This window comes from Meles meles, chromosome 20 (assembly GCF_922984935.1).
Source record: "Meles meles chromosome 20, mMelMel3.1 paternal haplotype, whole genome shotgun sequence".
Taxonomy (NCBI): domain Eukaryota; kingdom Metazoa; phylum Chordata; class Mammalia; order Carnivora; family Mustelidae; genus Meles; species Meles meles.
Genome location: NC_060085.1, coordinates 13680431 through 13695006, shown reverse-complemented (window position 1 = coordinate 13695006; position 14576 = coordinate 13680431). Strand labels below are relative to the sequence as shown.

Here is a 14576-nt window from a genome sequence, read left to right as displayed (position 1 = left end):
CGGGCCTTCTCTGATCTACAGGCCCCGCTCAGTCACTCGCTAAGCCTGTTCCCCGCCCCTGTGGAATATTCTGGCCGTGGCAGCGGTGCTGCTGCCTCTCCTCGATTTTGCTTACTGAGTGGGCATCTGCCCTGTCTTGTGCTGGGTGCGCATGGCAAAGACGGTGAGCCACAGAGGACCGGCAGCCAGGATCGGGACTCCAGACGGTGGGCACGGGGTGGTGTTTATTGCCGGGAGGATGCCCGCATGGCCTCCAGGCGCCAGAGAGTTTTGACACAAATGACTTGAAGGCACTGGTTTCCGTCCAGCCCCCACACCTGCCCAGCAGGGCCCAGGGGTCGAGAGAGCCCATCACCAAGCAGACCCGTCTTGCTCCTTCTCCAGGGCTGTGGCTCCCCTGGGTGGCTGAGGGTCTAGAACGCCCTGCCAAGGTTCCCAAGATGCTGTGGGGCAGGGCGGCGGCCGGTCCTGGGGTGGCGGGCGGGGGGGGGGGGGGCTCTGTCCTGGGGCTGACCGAGAGCTACGAGACGCTGGGGGGCAGGCGTGCGGCCGCAGTCTTCTCTACCACAAAGCCGTAGTTATACTGGGGGGCAGCAGAGCAGGGGGAAAGGGAGAACAGAGTGAGTGAGGGGGGCATAGTGGTGCCTGAGGAATGGTGAGGGGGTGAAGACAATTAGGGGCTTAGTGAGCTCCAGCTCTCAGGAGATGGGGTGACTGGGGGAAACTGAGGTAGCAGGAAGGCGGGGGTCCCCCAGCACCCCATCCTGGGCCCCACACCCACCTCCTCTTCAATATCCGCCAGCGACTTGATTGTCAGATCAGCAAAGGCAGAGAAGGCCTGGTGGGCAGACGTGGGTCAGTCTTGCGGGAGGGACCCTAACCTCCTGGAATCCCATTCCCTCATCCTCAAGGAGGGCCGCCCCCCAGTATTTGCCTGAACATCCCCTCATCCTTCCTGCCACAGCCTCCTGCCACCAGCATCCAGTTGTCCCACTTGATTCCCCATTCTGGGACTAAGACCCTCTGGCTTCCAGCCTCCTCCAACCCAGAAACACGGGCCTCTGTGCTGGGCCACTGCGTACACAGATGACCCTCCTTCCCTCCCTGCATCCTGAATCCCTAGGAAGGCAACTGGCAGGCGCAGACCCAGGATCCCCCAGCAGAGACTCACCAGGGGGCCACAGCTCTTGCCCTCAAACCGGGGGTGCAGGGTGAAGGGAACACCATCCATGGCTGAGGAAGGCAGGTAAGGGTAGGGGCTGAGACACGAGGAGGGTGCGGCCTGCCTGTGGTCCACCCCCAGCCAGAGAGGCCCTTTCCCAAGCCCCAGGCTCTCTGCAGTCTTTGCAAAAAACTGTGGAGGCCCAAGCCGGCTTCCCACCCTGACCCCACCCCCGCCCGGCTAGCCCACCTCGAGCCAGTCTTACCCCGCCCCAGTGCCTCGGTTTCTTGCACGGCGCTCACCTGAGATCCCGTAGAGGTTGGAGGCCTCATAGATGGAGTCGCTCCGCCGCAGTGTAGATGTCCGAGAGCCTAACCTGGAGAGGGTCCGCTCTGGAAAGCCACTCTTACTGATGGGGGCAGGACAGCACAGGTCAGCTCTAATTCCCCCCATGGCCACCCCATCCCCAAGCCTGAGGACTCACCTGGGCTGGGCAGGTGGGTCCAGGGAGAGGCCCCGCATGTCCTGGCTGAGAGCTCGGGGCTTGGGCACCGGCCTAGGGGCCTTGGCCTTCCTGCACCAAATGGCAAAGCCCCCCATGTCCCTAGAAGGAGAGAGAAGTAGGGAGGGGTCCTGGCCCAAGAGGATGACCCCAGACCTTTGGGGGATTTGCCTTCTGTCTTAGCCCACACCCTGAGCAACATTCCAAATTAATATTGCTCGGTCTGAGCACGTACTATGAGCTTTAGACTCATCAACTCACCCCTCACAAGAACCCTACAAGACTGATACAATTAGCCCGGATTTAACCTGTGGAAACTGAGGCACACGGAAGTGACGGAAGGCACAGGAAGTCTCAGGAGAGTTCCTGAGGGTCAGCAGGGCAGATATGGGAGCTGGAGGGCAAAGGAGGCCAGAGGCTAGGGGTGGCCGTACCCTACTCGCAGGTATCCAGGCACCGTCTTGGTCTTCCCGCTCAGCCGGACATCGAACACAGCCATGTCTGCAGCCCCCAGTGGCACCAGCTTCACACACATGCGTTTCTTCTTGGACACAGAGGCCTCTGGGAGTGGGGGGGGGCAAGGGTGTAAGAAGAGAGAAGAAGCAGTGAAGGGGGTCCAAAGATGGCTCCAGGATGATGCTAGCCAGGGCACTGTTAAAGGCAGCTCCTTGGAGAGCTTTAGGACAATGGTTAAATCATGAAGGGTACAGCCAAAGGAGGGGACTCCATGTAGCCTCTAGGAGCTGGTGACATGGAGAAGCATTCATGGGGTGACCATGGGCACCTACAGCAAGGGTGGACAGCTATGAAATCAGACAGAACTGAATGCCCATCCTGGCCTGCAAACCTCACTTTTCCTTCGTCCTCTAATCCAGGGGTCAGCAAACTCCAGCCCATGAGCCAAAAGACATCCAAAATCTGCTTTTACAGGGCTTATGAGCTAAGAATGGTTTTCATGTTTTTAAAGGATTAGGGAGAGGGAGCGGGGAGGCAACAGCACTATCTGGCCTGCAAAGCCTAAAATATCTACTATCTCCACCTGAACAGAAAAAGTTTGCCAACTCCAATATCCATAGATACATCCTGAGAGTCAAATACACGTGACAAGTCACAGCGAGAGGCAGGGGGAGCCAGGTGGTTGGAAAGCAGCAGAGGGTCAGGGCTGGGAGGACAGCCCCAGCTATAGGAGCCAGAGGAGAGGGGTGGGGAGAGCTAACCAAAGACCTGGGGGAGAACCAAGTATTAGCTAGGGAGAAGAGTCCCAGAAGGGTGCTCCAGGCAGAGGAAACCGTGTGCAAAAGCCTGGAAAGGAAAAGGCTTGGCAATGACCTGTGGTTCGGCTTGACTAAGGTGTAAGATGTAGCAGAAACAGTAATGAAACGGGTCACAATTCTTGGTCTAGGTCAGAGGCTGTGCCAACCGCACATTTTTACGCAGGGCAGGGCATGTGGCCCCGCCCCAGAACAGGGCTCGACTCCACAGCGAGCCCTGTCTGTCATCACCCAGTGCGCGGTCGTGGCTCGGAAAACAAGCACCTGTCGTCCCTCCACCCTTCCCTGGTCCTACCCACGGGGACCCGAACGCGGCCCCCCATCCCACCCCCAGCCTCGGACGCGGGCCTCACTGGAGTCCAGGGGGTCGCAGACCGGGGAAAAGCCCGGTGGGAGGGGGCTCTTGTCCACCAGGACCTGGATATCGGCCACCACATTCTCCTGCGGATTCTGAGGGGGAGGAAGGGGGAGGACACAGCGACAGTCACTCTGCAGCGGGGACAGCGCGCCTGGCGTAGGGCCCCGCAAGAGGACGGGGGAGTGGGCGTACCCGGGGGATGCCGAAGGACGGCGCCCCTTACCTCTAGGCTGCCCAAAGAACTGAGGCACAGAAAGTAGCCAGATTTCTGCGCGAAGCTCTTGCCAAAGCTGGCGGGCGTCCCTTCCGCGGTGCAGGAGATCTACGGCGGGGACCGGAGTCAGCATCAGGCTCCTACCCCGACTCGGCCGCCTCTGCCCCCACGAATCCCCGGGCCCCCGACGTAGCTCACCGCACTGAATCCCCGCGGGGGAGGCGCGGAGGCCGACGACCAGGCCAGTCCAGTCAGCGGCGCCGTATCGGTCCCGGGTCCTGGATCCATCCTCCCAGACAAGAGCCGAAGGCGGGGACGACTTCTCAACTCCCAGCGGCCGAACCGCCGCGGAATTCAGGTAGGAGTCTGAACTACAAATCCCAGACTACCGTAAGGAAGGCGGGGTCAAAAGAGCCGATTGCGCGTGCCCGGAAGACAGCTGGCCAATCGTGTGGGAAAGTGCAGCCACGTCCCCGTGCGTCGCGCAGGCGCGCCCGTGAGCGACGTTTACGGAAAATTGCGTAGCTTCCTTCTCTCCCCCAGCGACTTCCGCCAGAAATATAGCAGCTCTGCGCCAGAAGTCTAGGCTTACCCTAAACCGGAACTACGCTCCCCAGACACCCTTGCGGCATCAGCCCCTCCAGAGACACGCGCGGACTTTTAGGGGAGAAAAGTGAAAAAAAGCAATTCTAATTCTAGAAAGTCATCCTAAAGTAAACTTTTATGGGTTATGCAGCGATTACTTTAAATAACAAAAAATACAGACCACCATTAGCCAATAAATCGAAGACTTGTTCATGCTACCGGGTGGCGGGGGTGAGGGACCGCGTTGTGTGAATGGAGGTCTCGGTTCTTGGATTCCCCACCAAAGATTTAACCGAGGACCCGCGCTGGAGTGAAGACAGCCAAAAGGAAGGTAGCAAGCACAGCAATTTGTTAAGAACCGCACACTCGACGTGGGAGAGCGGCCAGGTCCAGGGATCGCGACCTGAGGCTAGGGGCGTCTTTCCTTTTATGTCTAGGAGCATAGCTACGGTGGTCTGCCATTGAGGTTTCCAACTAAGGGATTCCTCCTACCGGTTGGGAAGGGGAGTTTTTTTTGTTTTTGTTTTTAAAGATTTTATTTATTTGTTTGACAGAGAGAGATCACAAGTAGATAGAGAGGCAGGCAGAGAGAGAGAGAGGGAAGCAGGCTCCCTGCCGAGCAGAGAGCCCGACGCGGGACTCGATCCCAGGACCCTGAGATCATGACCTGAGCCGAAGGCAGCGGCTTAACCCACTGAGCCACCCAGGCGCCCCGGGAAGGGGAGTTTTTGACTCTTCTGGGTCTTGCCGGAAGTGTCGTGGCCATCTTCCCCCACAGTGGGGTAGGAGGTGGGGGTCAAAGCCACAATGTAAATATATTATAATGAACCCAGGCAGTCACCCTGAAGCACGGATTGGAGAGGAGACCACAGGTTCTGCACCCGTGGTTCTCGGTCGACTAGCCTGCTGCCACAAAGCCACAAAGAAAGCCACCGGGCTGCTAGTGTGTGACTTATTTGTCGCCACCCTTGCCTCCAGCTCAGGTCTAATAGCTGCCTACTCCATCATTCTCAGACACGGTTTTTTAAAATGAGATAGAAAGTACTTAAGGGGCGCCTGGGTGGCTCAGTGGATTGAGCCGCTGCCTTCGGCTCAGGTCATGATCTCAGGGTCCTGGGATCGAGCCCCGCATCGGGCTCTCTGCTCCACAGGGAGCCTGCTTCCTCCTCTCTCTCTGCCTGCCTCTCTGCCTACTTGTGATCTCTCTCTGTCAAATAAATAAATAAAATCTTTAAAAAAAAAAAAAAAAAAAAAAAAAAAAAAAAAAAAAAAAAAAAAAAAGAAAGTACTTAATATGGTAACATGCTTTTATACCCCACAGGGGAAAATACGAAAAATTAGGGAACAGAGTATTGTCTACTCGTCTATATTTTTCCATTTTCTGTAATATCCTGGATTGGCCTACTGTCTGGCTTTTATACAACCTGTGACCTAAAAAAAGGTTATTATATGTGTCAATGGTTGAAAGGGGCAGGGAATCAAAAGGGTTCTTAGTGACATGTGAAAAGTATAGAACATTCAAATATCAATGGCTATAAGATGTCCCGGGACGCCTGGGTGGCTCAGTTGGTGAAGTGTCTGCCTGAATTCAGCTCAGGTCATGATCCCAGGATCCTGGGATCCAGCCGGTCGGACTCCCTGCTCAGCAGGAAGCCTGCTTCTCCCTCTGCCTGCTGCTCCCCCTGCTTGTGCTCTCCCTCTCTCTTTCTCTCTCTGACAAATAAATAAAATCTTAAAAAAAAAAAGAAAAAGAAAAGAAAAAGAAACAAACGTCCTGGAAAAGATGAACCAAAAAGAGAAGGGGGTTTCAGTTAGCATGGAGGTGGCCTGCTTCGTGGCTGTCCGGCTACACTGGAGGCAGATGCCACAGCAGCATTCTAAGCACATGCAAGACAAAACACAAATTGAGGGGCGCCTGGGTGGCTAAGTGGGTTAAGCCTCGACCTTTGGCTCAGGTCATGATCCCAGGATCCTGGGATCGAGTCCCACATCAGACTCTATGCTCAGCAGGGAGCCTGCTTCCTCCTCTCTCTCTGCCTGTCTCTCTGCCTACCTGTGATGTCTGTCAAATAAATAAAATCTTAAAAAAAAAAAACCACACAAATTGAGATAATGACTCCCAAAATAAGTAACCATTTTTTTCTACCAGGACTCCCATGATCCAAACTGCTCATTTATTAAGTCCTTAGGCCGGGGGTGGGATCACTCAGGACATTCACTTGTGTCCTCCTGTGCTTTAATGAAGATGACACATCAGCAGACTCACCAGGAATGAACTTAGTTAATGGGGCATGTGCTTCCATGCAAGGCGGTCATAAATCCAAGTCCATCCTAATTTGGCAGACTGCTTTTCTCATTAGAGATATTTCAGGGTTTAGTAGGACAGGCTTTGTTAGTTATCATTTAAGGCTTTACAAGGTGAACTTAGTAAGGGCATCTCTGTGCGCTATAACTTCCTCCAGCCCAATGGAGGGAACAAACATGGTGGCCCAGCGATCATACCAGTGGAAAACGTGCCCATCTGGCCTCAAGGAGAGGGAGATGGTCAACCTTTGTTACTACAGAGAAGATTGCTGCGAGAACCCAGGGTGAACTGGCCCAACAACCCACGTGGAAGACAAGCCAAAGATTTGAGCCACACCATCATTAGGTCCCATTTAGATTTACGTTACAGTGACATCGTCCCATATCCCTGGTGTACCTGGGTTGGTTCCATTTAGAGCGTTTTGTTTTGTTTTTTTTTCTGTTCCCCACATTGAGGTACGTGCGTCCTCTACTGTCTGTAATCCAGGGAAAGCCACATGAACCCATCCCAAATTGGAGTGAAGCCACCTATGGCTCTGATAGTGGTAGTTTTAGGACCTTTGGATGGGCTGCCTGTTTTATTCAATCAACAGAAAAAGAATACCAAGTGCCCAATGTTTTGTTGTTTTTTAAGATTTTATTTATTTATTTGACAGAGAGAGACATGGCGAGAGAGGGAACACAAGCAGAAGGAGTGGGAGAGGGAGAAGCAGGCTTCCTGCTGAATAGGGAGCCCAATGCGGGGCTCAATCCTAGGACCCTGGGATCATGACCTGCGCTGAAAGCAGACGCCCAACGACTGAACCACCTGGGCGCCTCCCCCCATGCTCAGTGTTATTGAGAGATGTGCCATAGGCCAGATTTCTGGATCAGTATTGGTAATATCCGATGAATTAGGAGCACCTGTCCTAGCTCCCTCCTTGGAGGAGTGGTACCCACCACAGCAATCCTGACAAGCTAAAGAGGGACGGCTGCCCGAATCCCCACCAGTGTGGCTTGACTCCTTTGCCAGGCACACAAGGGGGTCCTCAGTAGAAAGGTAGTTCCCTCGGGTGCCCATCCCATGACCAGACACCCCCCGGGGCAGCCGAAGTCTAAGGCCAAAAAGACAGCTATGTAGTAGAAACTTGTACAGGGAAGTCTTGTTAATGTGGCTGCCGCCTTAGGAACCTGGCCGGGTTGTACGTACTAGACCTGACCTGTTGGCCGGGGGAGATGTGAAGAGACAGCATGAGGGGCAGGACAGGCTCAGGATCTGTGTGTTCTCCCCTCTTTCTGGGGTGTGTGGTCCATTCCAGGTTTAGTGGGATTCCACAGATTGGGCTTAATAGCAGGACAACAGGATCCCAGTGGAGACTGAAGACTGAAGTAACTCACCCATCGCAGCGGGAAGTCCCATTATCAGTTCCAGTAGATAACGCCTCTCTCCAGTGGGATGGGGCTTAGGGTCCTCAACAGCACAGCAGCGAGAATCAGGGCCATCGCTGTCTCCGGAGACTCCCAACAGCTTTGAGGGATTGGGTGCCTTGCCACGGGTCCCCAGGCTGGCAGATGGGGTGGTGGGTTGATCATTCCAATGCCTTAAGCCTGCGACAGTCCCTTTGTCCACCCTGCCAAGCTGGCTTTACCTGTTAGCAATTTAACCTGCTGCTTTAATAGTCCATTCTTCCTTTCTCCCAACCGGGCTGCTCATGGCTGAGCGGGGAGATGGAGCCTCCATTCCCTGTTCTTCTGCCCCGTCTTGCACACCACGACCCTTAAAACGTGACCCCAATCACTGTCCGCTTGATGAGGATTTCCATACATCATACTCAGTGTCTCTAATCCCTTAATGGAGGCAGCCTGCTTTGCACCTCAGTGACAGGGGAAAGCTTGGGTGGGGCCAGATGCATGGACCTCACAAACCAAACCATAATTAGAGCCCTCGCTCAGGGGTGCCTCAGTGGCTCAGTCAGTACAGCGTGTGACTTTGGATCTCAGGGTCGTGAATTCAAGTCCCGCTCTGGGTGTGGAGATGACTTAATAAATGAACTTAAAAAAAAAAAAAAAAGAACCGTCAGTGGGAAAGAGACAACATAATAAACTTGGCAACGCCTTGCTGGTTGGGAACTCCGGTGGATGGCCCCCAACGACTCCTTTGGCAGTTACCTGGGGTGTTGTTCTAGACCATAGAGGACGTGGTATCCCATTAATCAAGCCACTGGATTTCAAGGACAGTCCTTGGCATACACCGCCCCGCCCTGGTGCCACAGCGGCCACTCTTCCTATGTAGCCAGTCTGTGGTATCTGCTGAAAGAATGGCAGCCAGGCCTCCTCCCCGGGCTGGGGCATCAGCTCTCTGAATTCTGGGAGCCCGGGGTTCAGCACCTGGAAGGTAATGAGGACACCTCTGTCTCCTGCAGGTGAACTTGCAAATGTCCTCCCACATACCCTGACCTCACAAAGGCTTGTCCATGATCGCCCACCTCTCAGCTTTCGTTGTCTAAGCCCTGGGGTTCATCCTTTTAAAACAGCCCAACTATCAGTGCAAAGGGTTAACCTGGCTTCTGAGTGATAGGCCAAACCAGCTCTGAGCAGAACCCACTGGAGGCTGTGGTTTGTTCCTTTTTCCGTCCAGATGGTGTCAGTGTGAAACTGCCTAACGATGGTAGCTCACAAGGGTAGGCTACCTCGACTAGAACATTCTGCGCGCCAGGCATCAGCAGAAAAGTGCCCCTGGCTCTCTGTGGGCCACGGAGGCTCCCCACTGGAATAGGGGCAGGGATCTTTGGAGGCTCTACCTTTCTAGATGCCGTGGGCTGGTAGGTAGGGTGTCCCATTGCCACAAGTCAGCACGCCTTAGTCAAAGTGGGATTTCGAACCAGGGCAGGGGTGAGTCAATGGGACAGGCTCTCAACCCACCCCTTGCCCCCGCAGAGAAGTTCTTACCAGGATATGTATGCCCTCCCTTCGTGAGCGGCTCAACCTGCATGGCGGTGCCTGGGTCTTGAGTCTGCCGCAGGTTCACCGCACACCCTCCCACCCCCAGACATCCCAGCAAAGTCTGCAGAGCGTCCCTGAACAGAGACAGGTCTTTACATGTCGGCATCATGTCATCGGTGTAATGGGCCCATGTTACGGATGTGGGGGGGGGGGGAGGACGGGGGCCAGTCTTGGGCTACCATCCATTCACGTGACATACAGTGGGGCTGGCAGGTAGCCTTGGGAAGCAGTTGAGAGGTCCACTGGGGTCCCCCCCACATGAAGGCAAATTGCGCTTGCGTCTTGTGGCCAGGGGTGTATTGGAAAAGGCATTTGCCAAGTCCTGCCCAGCATGATACGCTCCTCGGGCCACGGGCAGGGTATGCAAGATGGTGGCAGTGTTGAGCGCCGCCACGTGGTTGGGGACCACAATTTGTTCAAGTCTCAGTCATCCGCCAGGAGCCATCTCTTTTCTCTACAGGCCATACTGAGCTGTTGAAAGCACCAGGGGCAAAAGGTGTCCCATACCAACTTGGTGCAGTGCTTGACTCATCTCTCCTCTTTCTTTAGACCCCTTGGGCAATTATAACATTTTTTTTCTTATTTTTTTTATTAATTTGACAGAGAGAAATCACAACTAGGCAGAGAGGCAGGCAGAGAGAGAGGAGGAAGCAGGCTCCCCGCGGAGCAGAGAGCCCGATGCGGGGCTCGATCCCAGGACCCTGGGATCACGACCCGAGCCGAAGGTAGAGGCCTCAACCCACCGAGCCACCCAGGCGCCCCGGGCAATTATAACATTTGACAGTACCCTTCTTTCGTGGCAATGACTGGGCTCCAGAATTCACCATTAGAGGTTTGCAGACTTAGGCCTCGTAGGATGTCTGTGCCCAGCATGTTCTCTGGTACTGGAGAAGGAAAACCCTCCAATTCTCCATATTCTTGGGGCGCCTGGGCAGCTCAGTTGGTTAAGCATCTGCCTTCGGCTCAGGGTATGTCCACAGGGTCCTGGGATCGAGCCCCATATCAGGGCCCCCTGCTCAGAGGGGAGCCTGCTTCTCCCTCTCCTCCCTGCTCCTGCTCTATCTCTGTCTCTCTCTCTAATAAATAAAATCTTTAAAAGGAAGAATTTGCTGTACCTTTTCTATCGATTTCCAGGGCCGCGTGCTCAGGGGTCCTCCTCATTGGACCAAGCCTCCCTGAAGGCTAGAAGAATCCACTCTATAAGGCAGCGAATACCTTGAGGCCCACGCAGGTGCTCTCAGAGGGTGGGTTGTGCGCTGGTGCTGCTCATTTTCTCGGCCTCCTGCCCAGGAAGAGAAACAACATCGTCTGGATCCCATAGGGGGCACTGCGCTTGCCTGGATAATTTCCCTGGCCTTTCGCGGGGACTTGGCCCCCCATATTGATAAGCTCAGCAGGAACAGATTTTCTTATCTTGTGCATTTCTGGAACGGGGGGCTGCCCCTGCTTTCCTTGGTACTTGAGATTCCCTCTTCCCCTCTTGTTTGTGCTCTCTCTCTCAAATAAGTAAGTAAATTGTTAAAATGAAGGGAAGGGAAGGGAAGGGAAAGGAAAGAAAGAAGGAAGGATGGAAGGAAGAAAGCGAGGAAGGAAGCTCTCTCCAGATATTCCCTGTGGACAGAGAAAGAGGAAAGGGGAAAGGAGGGGAGGGGAGGAAAGAGGAAGGGAAGGGAAGGAGAGGGAAGGGAAGGAAAGAGGGAGGGAGAGAGGGAAGGAAGGAAGGGGAAGGGAGGAAGGAGGGAGAGAAAGAGGGAGGAAGGAAGGGAGAGAGAGAAAGGGAGAAAGAAAGGGAGGGAGGGAGAGAAAAAGAAAGAAAGGGAGGGAGGGAGAAAGAAAAAAGGAAAGAGAGAAGGAAGGAAGAAAAAGGAAGGGAAGGAGGGAGGGAGGAAGGGAGGGAAAGAAAGGAAGGAAGAAAGAAAGAAAGAGAAAGAAGGAAAGAAAGAAAGAGGGAGGGAAGGAAGAAGGAAGGGAGGGAAGGAGAGAGACGGGCGGGAAGGAAGGGAAGAAAGGAAGGAAGGAAGCTGTCTCCAGGTATCTCCTGGGGACAGAACCACCCCTGACTGAGAACCCTCGCTCCAGCGCCTTCCTACAAGCCTGGAGATGACCTCTGTCACCCACCCAGGGCCATGCACTACTGAAAACATCTCAGGAGTAAGACATTACACAACAAGGCGTTTGGTCAACACAACGAAATGCGTGTGTAGTTTAACAACAAGAAACAGATAAAAGACCTGAGTGAAGGGAGCAGGATTGTGGGTGACATTTTGAACTTTAAGAAGTTTCTGTGGTGTCCCTACATTATCCTCTCAAGATGAACCACAAAAGGAAAAAGCCCCGAGCGTGCTCTTCCTGTCCTGCCCCAGATGTAGGCTGAGGTGTGGCTGCGCCCACTGACTTCCTTCCCCAGCGCACCCCACCGAACCGACCGGGGGAGGAGAGTGACTTCTGGTGGAGACACCCGACAGAGCCCATCTCAGCCAGGTGATCCAGGTCAACACCACTGTGAAATGCCACGCTGATGGCATGTGCCCTGGACCCCATGTGCCGAGCCGGTCGCTTCACCTCTGTGGTCTTCCCCCAAAACCTGTCACCCCCAATCCATCCTTGGAAAAACACCAGAGAAGTCACAGCTGGGCAATTTCCCACAACACACCTGACCAGTTCTCCTCAACACTGCCCAGGTTATCAACAGCAAGAAAGTCCGAGAAACTGTCTCCTCCCAGAAGGGCCCAAGGAGATGTGACCACCAAAAGTAACGCGGGGTCCTCGGTCATAAAAAGGACATTAAGAAAAACTGATAGGGGGGCGCCTGGGTGGCTCAGTGGGTTAAAGACTCTGCCTTTCGCTCAGGTCATGATCCCAGAGTCCTGGGATCGAGCCCCGCATCGGGCTCTCTGCTTGGCAGGGAGCCTGCTTCCTCCTCTCTCTCTCTGCCTGCCTCTCTCCCTACTTGTGATCTCTATCTGTCAAATAAATAAATAAAATCTTAAAAAAAGAAAAAGAAAAACTGACAGGGGCGCCTGGATGGCTCAGTGGCTTAAAGCCTCTGCCTTCAGCTTGGGTCATGGTCTTGGGGTCCTGGGATCAGGTCCCGCATCAGACTCTCTGTTCAGCAGAGAACCTGCTTCCCCTCTCTCTCTGCCTGTCTCTCTGCCTACTTGTGATCTCTCTCTCTCTCTCTCTCTGTGTGTGTGTCAAATAAATAAATAAATAAAATCTTTGGGAAAAAAAAAGAAAAAGAAAAACTGACGGGGGCACCTGGGTGGCTCAGTTGGTTAAGCCTCTGCCTTCAGCTCAGGTCATGATCCCAGGGTTCTGGGCTCGAATCTGGCTCTCTGCACAGCAGGGAGTCTGCTTCTCCCTCTGCCTCCGCCCCGCTCCCTGCTTGTGCTCGCTCTTGCTCAAATAAATAAGTAAAATCTTACAGAAAAACTTTTTGTTTGCAGGGCTGGGACTAGAGCGAGGTTGAGTAAGGCACTCTCTGCAGTGGCAGAATTTGGGGGTGCACCGGTTTCATTTTTATCATCCCCAATTTACAGCTCCAGAAACCGAGGCTGAGAGGAAACTTCTCATCCAGGTCCTACAAGAGGGAGGGCTATTCGTACACAGCCTTGGCCTCTGACCTGCAACTGTGGGCCCAAACGCACCCCAAAGTTTGAAGGCCAGTACAGGGCGAAGTCAGCTTTGCCGACAGTCTTGTGTTTGCCCCTGGGGTCCTGGCTAGGGAGGGAGGGCTCTTCTCTAGGGACACACAGTCTCCCCCACCCCCGGCCTCTTCAGCGCGGGCATCCCTCATCCCTTGTACTTTGGGAGCTGAGTGGCTTTTGTGGGGACTTCTAGGTGGAGCATGTCCAACTGGGTGCCTAGAGATGCTTCTCCAGGCCTTCTGGGAGGCCTGGGCCTCTGACTGTGGCCCTGCCCGCCCTCTGGCCCAGCTCACCACAAATCCTAGAAATGGCCGACCCAACAGAACCTGGGTTGGAGTCTGGGCTGTGGGGACGCTGGAGCTGAAGAAGCCACAGGACACGCACATGACAACCTTCCAGCCGTCCCAGGCAGCCTGGTGGGAGCCTCTCGTCAGACTGATGTCCAGCAGGAAGCTCTGGCTCCCTTGGCCACATTGCAGAGGAGGCCGGGGCAGTCTGAGTCCTCTCGGGCCTCCCTCCAGGGTTCAGCCCCGTTCTGAGGCCTCTTCCTGGGCACTCCCCAGGCTCTTTGGGTCCAGCGTATCCCAAATGGACTGGAGTGTCTTTCCTCAAAATGTGCTCCTCTCTCCATGACAGTATTTCTGTGTTTTTTGCCTTTCCTCCGTCCTGCCCTGGCCCGCGCATCTGTTGAGCGCCTACTGGATGCCAAAGCCCTTTCCTAGAAACTCACCAGCACCCTCTCCCCCTTGAGGCTGCGCCTGCTATTGCCCCCACTTTGCAGGTGGGAAAACTGAGGTTCAGAGGGTTTGCTTGGGGTCCTGGTGATGAGGGAGCAGAAGGCTGACTGAGGACAAAGCAAAAGGATGACACCTCGCAGTCTCCCCCTCACCCCCACCACTCCCAGGTGGGACAAATGTGACATTCTTTGGGAATCTCCCCCAGTATCTTCATGTTAATGCCTTGCCCAAAGGGAAAAGACAACATGGATCAAGCCGCAAGACCTCCAGTACCCCGGTACCTTGTAGGCCCTCTTTAGCATATGAAAGCTCCGTTGAAACCTCCCTTCCCCTCATCTTCCCCCAGCCGCAGGGTACAGAACCTGCCATTCCTCACAACCCCGGGGCAGCAGCTCTTTCTGCCCACGGGTCCTGTCCCCGTGCTTTAATAAACCACCATTTTGCACCAGAGATGTCTCAAGAATTCTTTCTTGGTCATCGGCTCCGGACCTCACCCCACCGAACCTCACCTAGGTTCTAGAACTTCATCACTGGGATGGCAGAGGCAGATTCTAGAAGTAAGAGCCTATTCCCTGCGGGAGCCAGGACCGGATCTGGGAGACCGTATTTTGAGGGCTAGGGTGGCCCTGGTGGCCAAGTGGGGGAACTGCAGCCTGCGTCCTGGGGTCCCAAGCAGAGCTTCTCCAGCCTTCAGTCCCTCCTCAGACATCCTCCATGGTCCCCTGTGTGGGTGCAGGGATGCTACGTGACCACCATGGAGAACCTTAAACACAAAACCTGGCCTCTGGGGTTCGAGTCAGGCCCCGCCCCCCAG

At 54.6% G+C, this 14576-nt stretch overlaps 1 protein-coding gene across 2 annotated transcripts; it reads right to left on the bottom strand.

Annotated features, from left to right (window-relative positions):
- Nucleotides 1–206: 206 nt before the first annotated feature.
- MVB12A (multivesicular body subunit 12A) lies at nt 207–3901 on the bottom strand. 2 transcript variants are annotated; one of them, XM_045992135.1, is made up of 9 exons: nt 3706–3897; nt 3517–3615; nt 3289–3385; nt 2099–2225; nt 1647–1766; nt 1465–1571; nt 1172–1233; nt 782–838; nt 207–583 (listed from the first exon to the last, which is right to left on the bottom strand). In XM_045992135.1, the coding sequence occupies exons 1-9, from the start codon at nt 3793–3795 to the stop codon at nt 521–523; spliced, it is 822 nt and encodes a 273-aa protein (XP_045848091.1). In that variant the 5' UTR covers nt 3796–3897; the 3' UTR covers nt 207–520. The 2 variants fall into 2 exon arrangements, with proteins under 2 accessions (XP_045848091.1, XP_045848092.1); XM_045992136.1 differs by lacking the exon at nt 1172–1233 and having other exon boundaries at nt 3706–3901.
- Between the last annotated feature and the right edge of the window lie 10675 nt (nt 3902–14576).

Coding starts and splice junctions, on each gene's coding strand:
- MVB12A (XM_045992135.1), bottom strand. CDS start 3,795: ATGGATCCAGGACCCGGGACCGATACGGCGCCGCTGACTGGACTGGCC. Junction 1,572..1,646: donor GACCCACCTGCCCAGCCCAG/GTGAGTCCTCAG, acceptor TGCCCCCATCAG/TAAGAGTGGCTTTCCAGAGC. Junction 1,234..1,464: donor CAACCTCTACGGGATCTCAG/GTGAGCGCCGTG, acceptor TGCCTTCCTCAG/CCATGGATGGTGTTCCCTTC.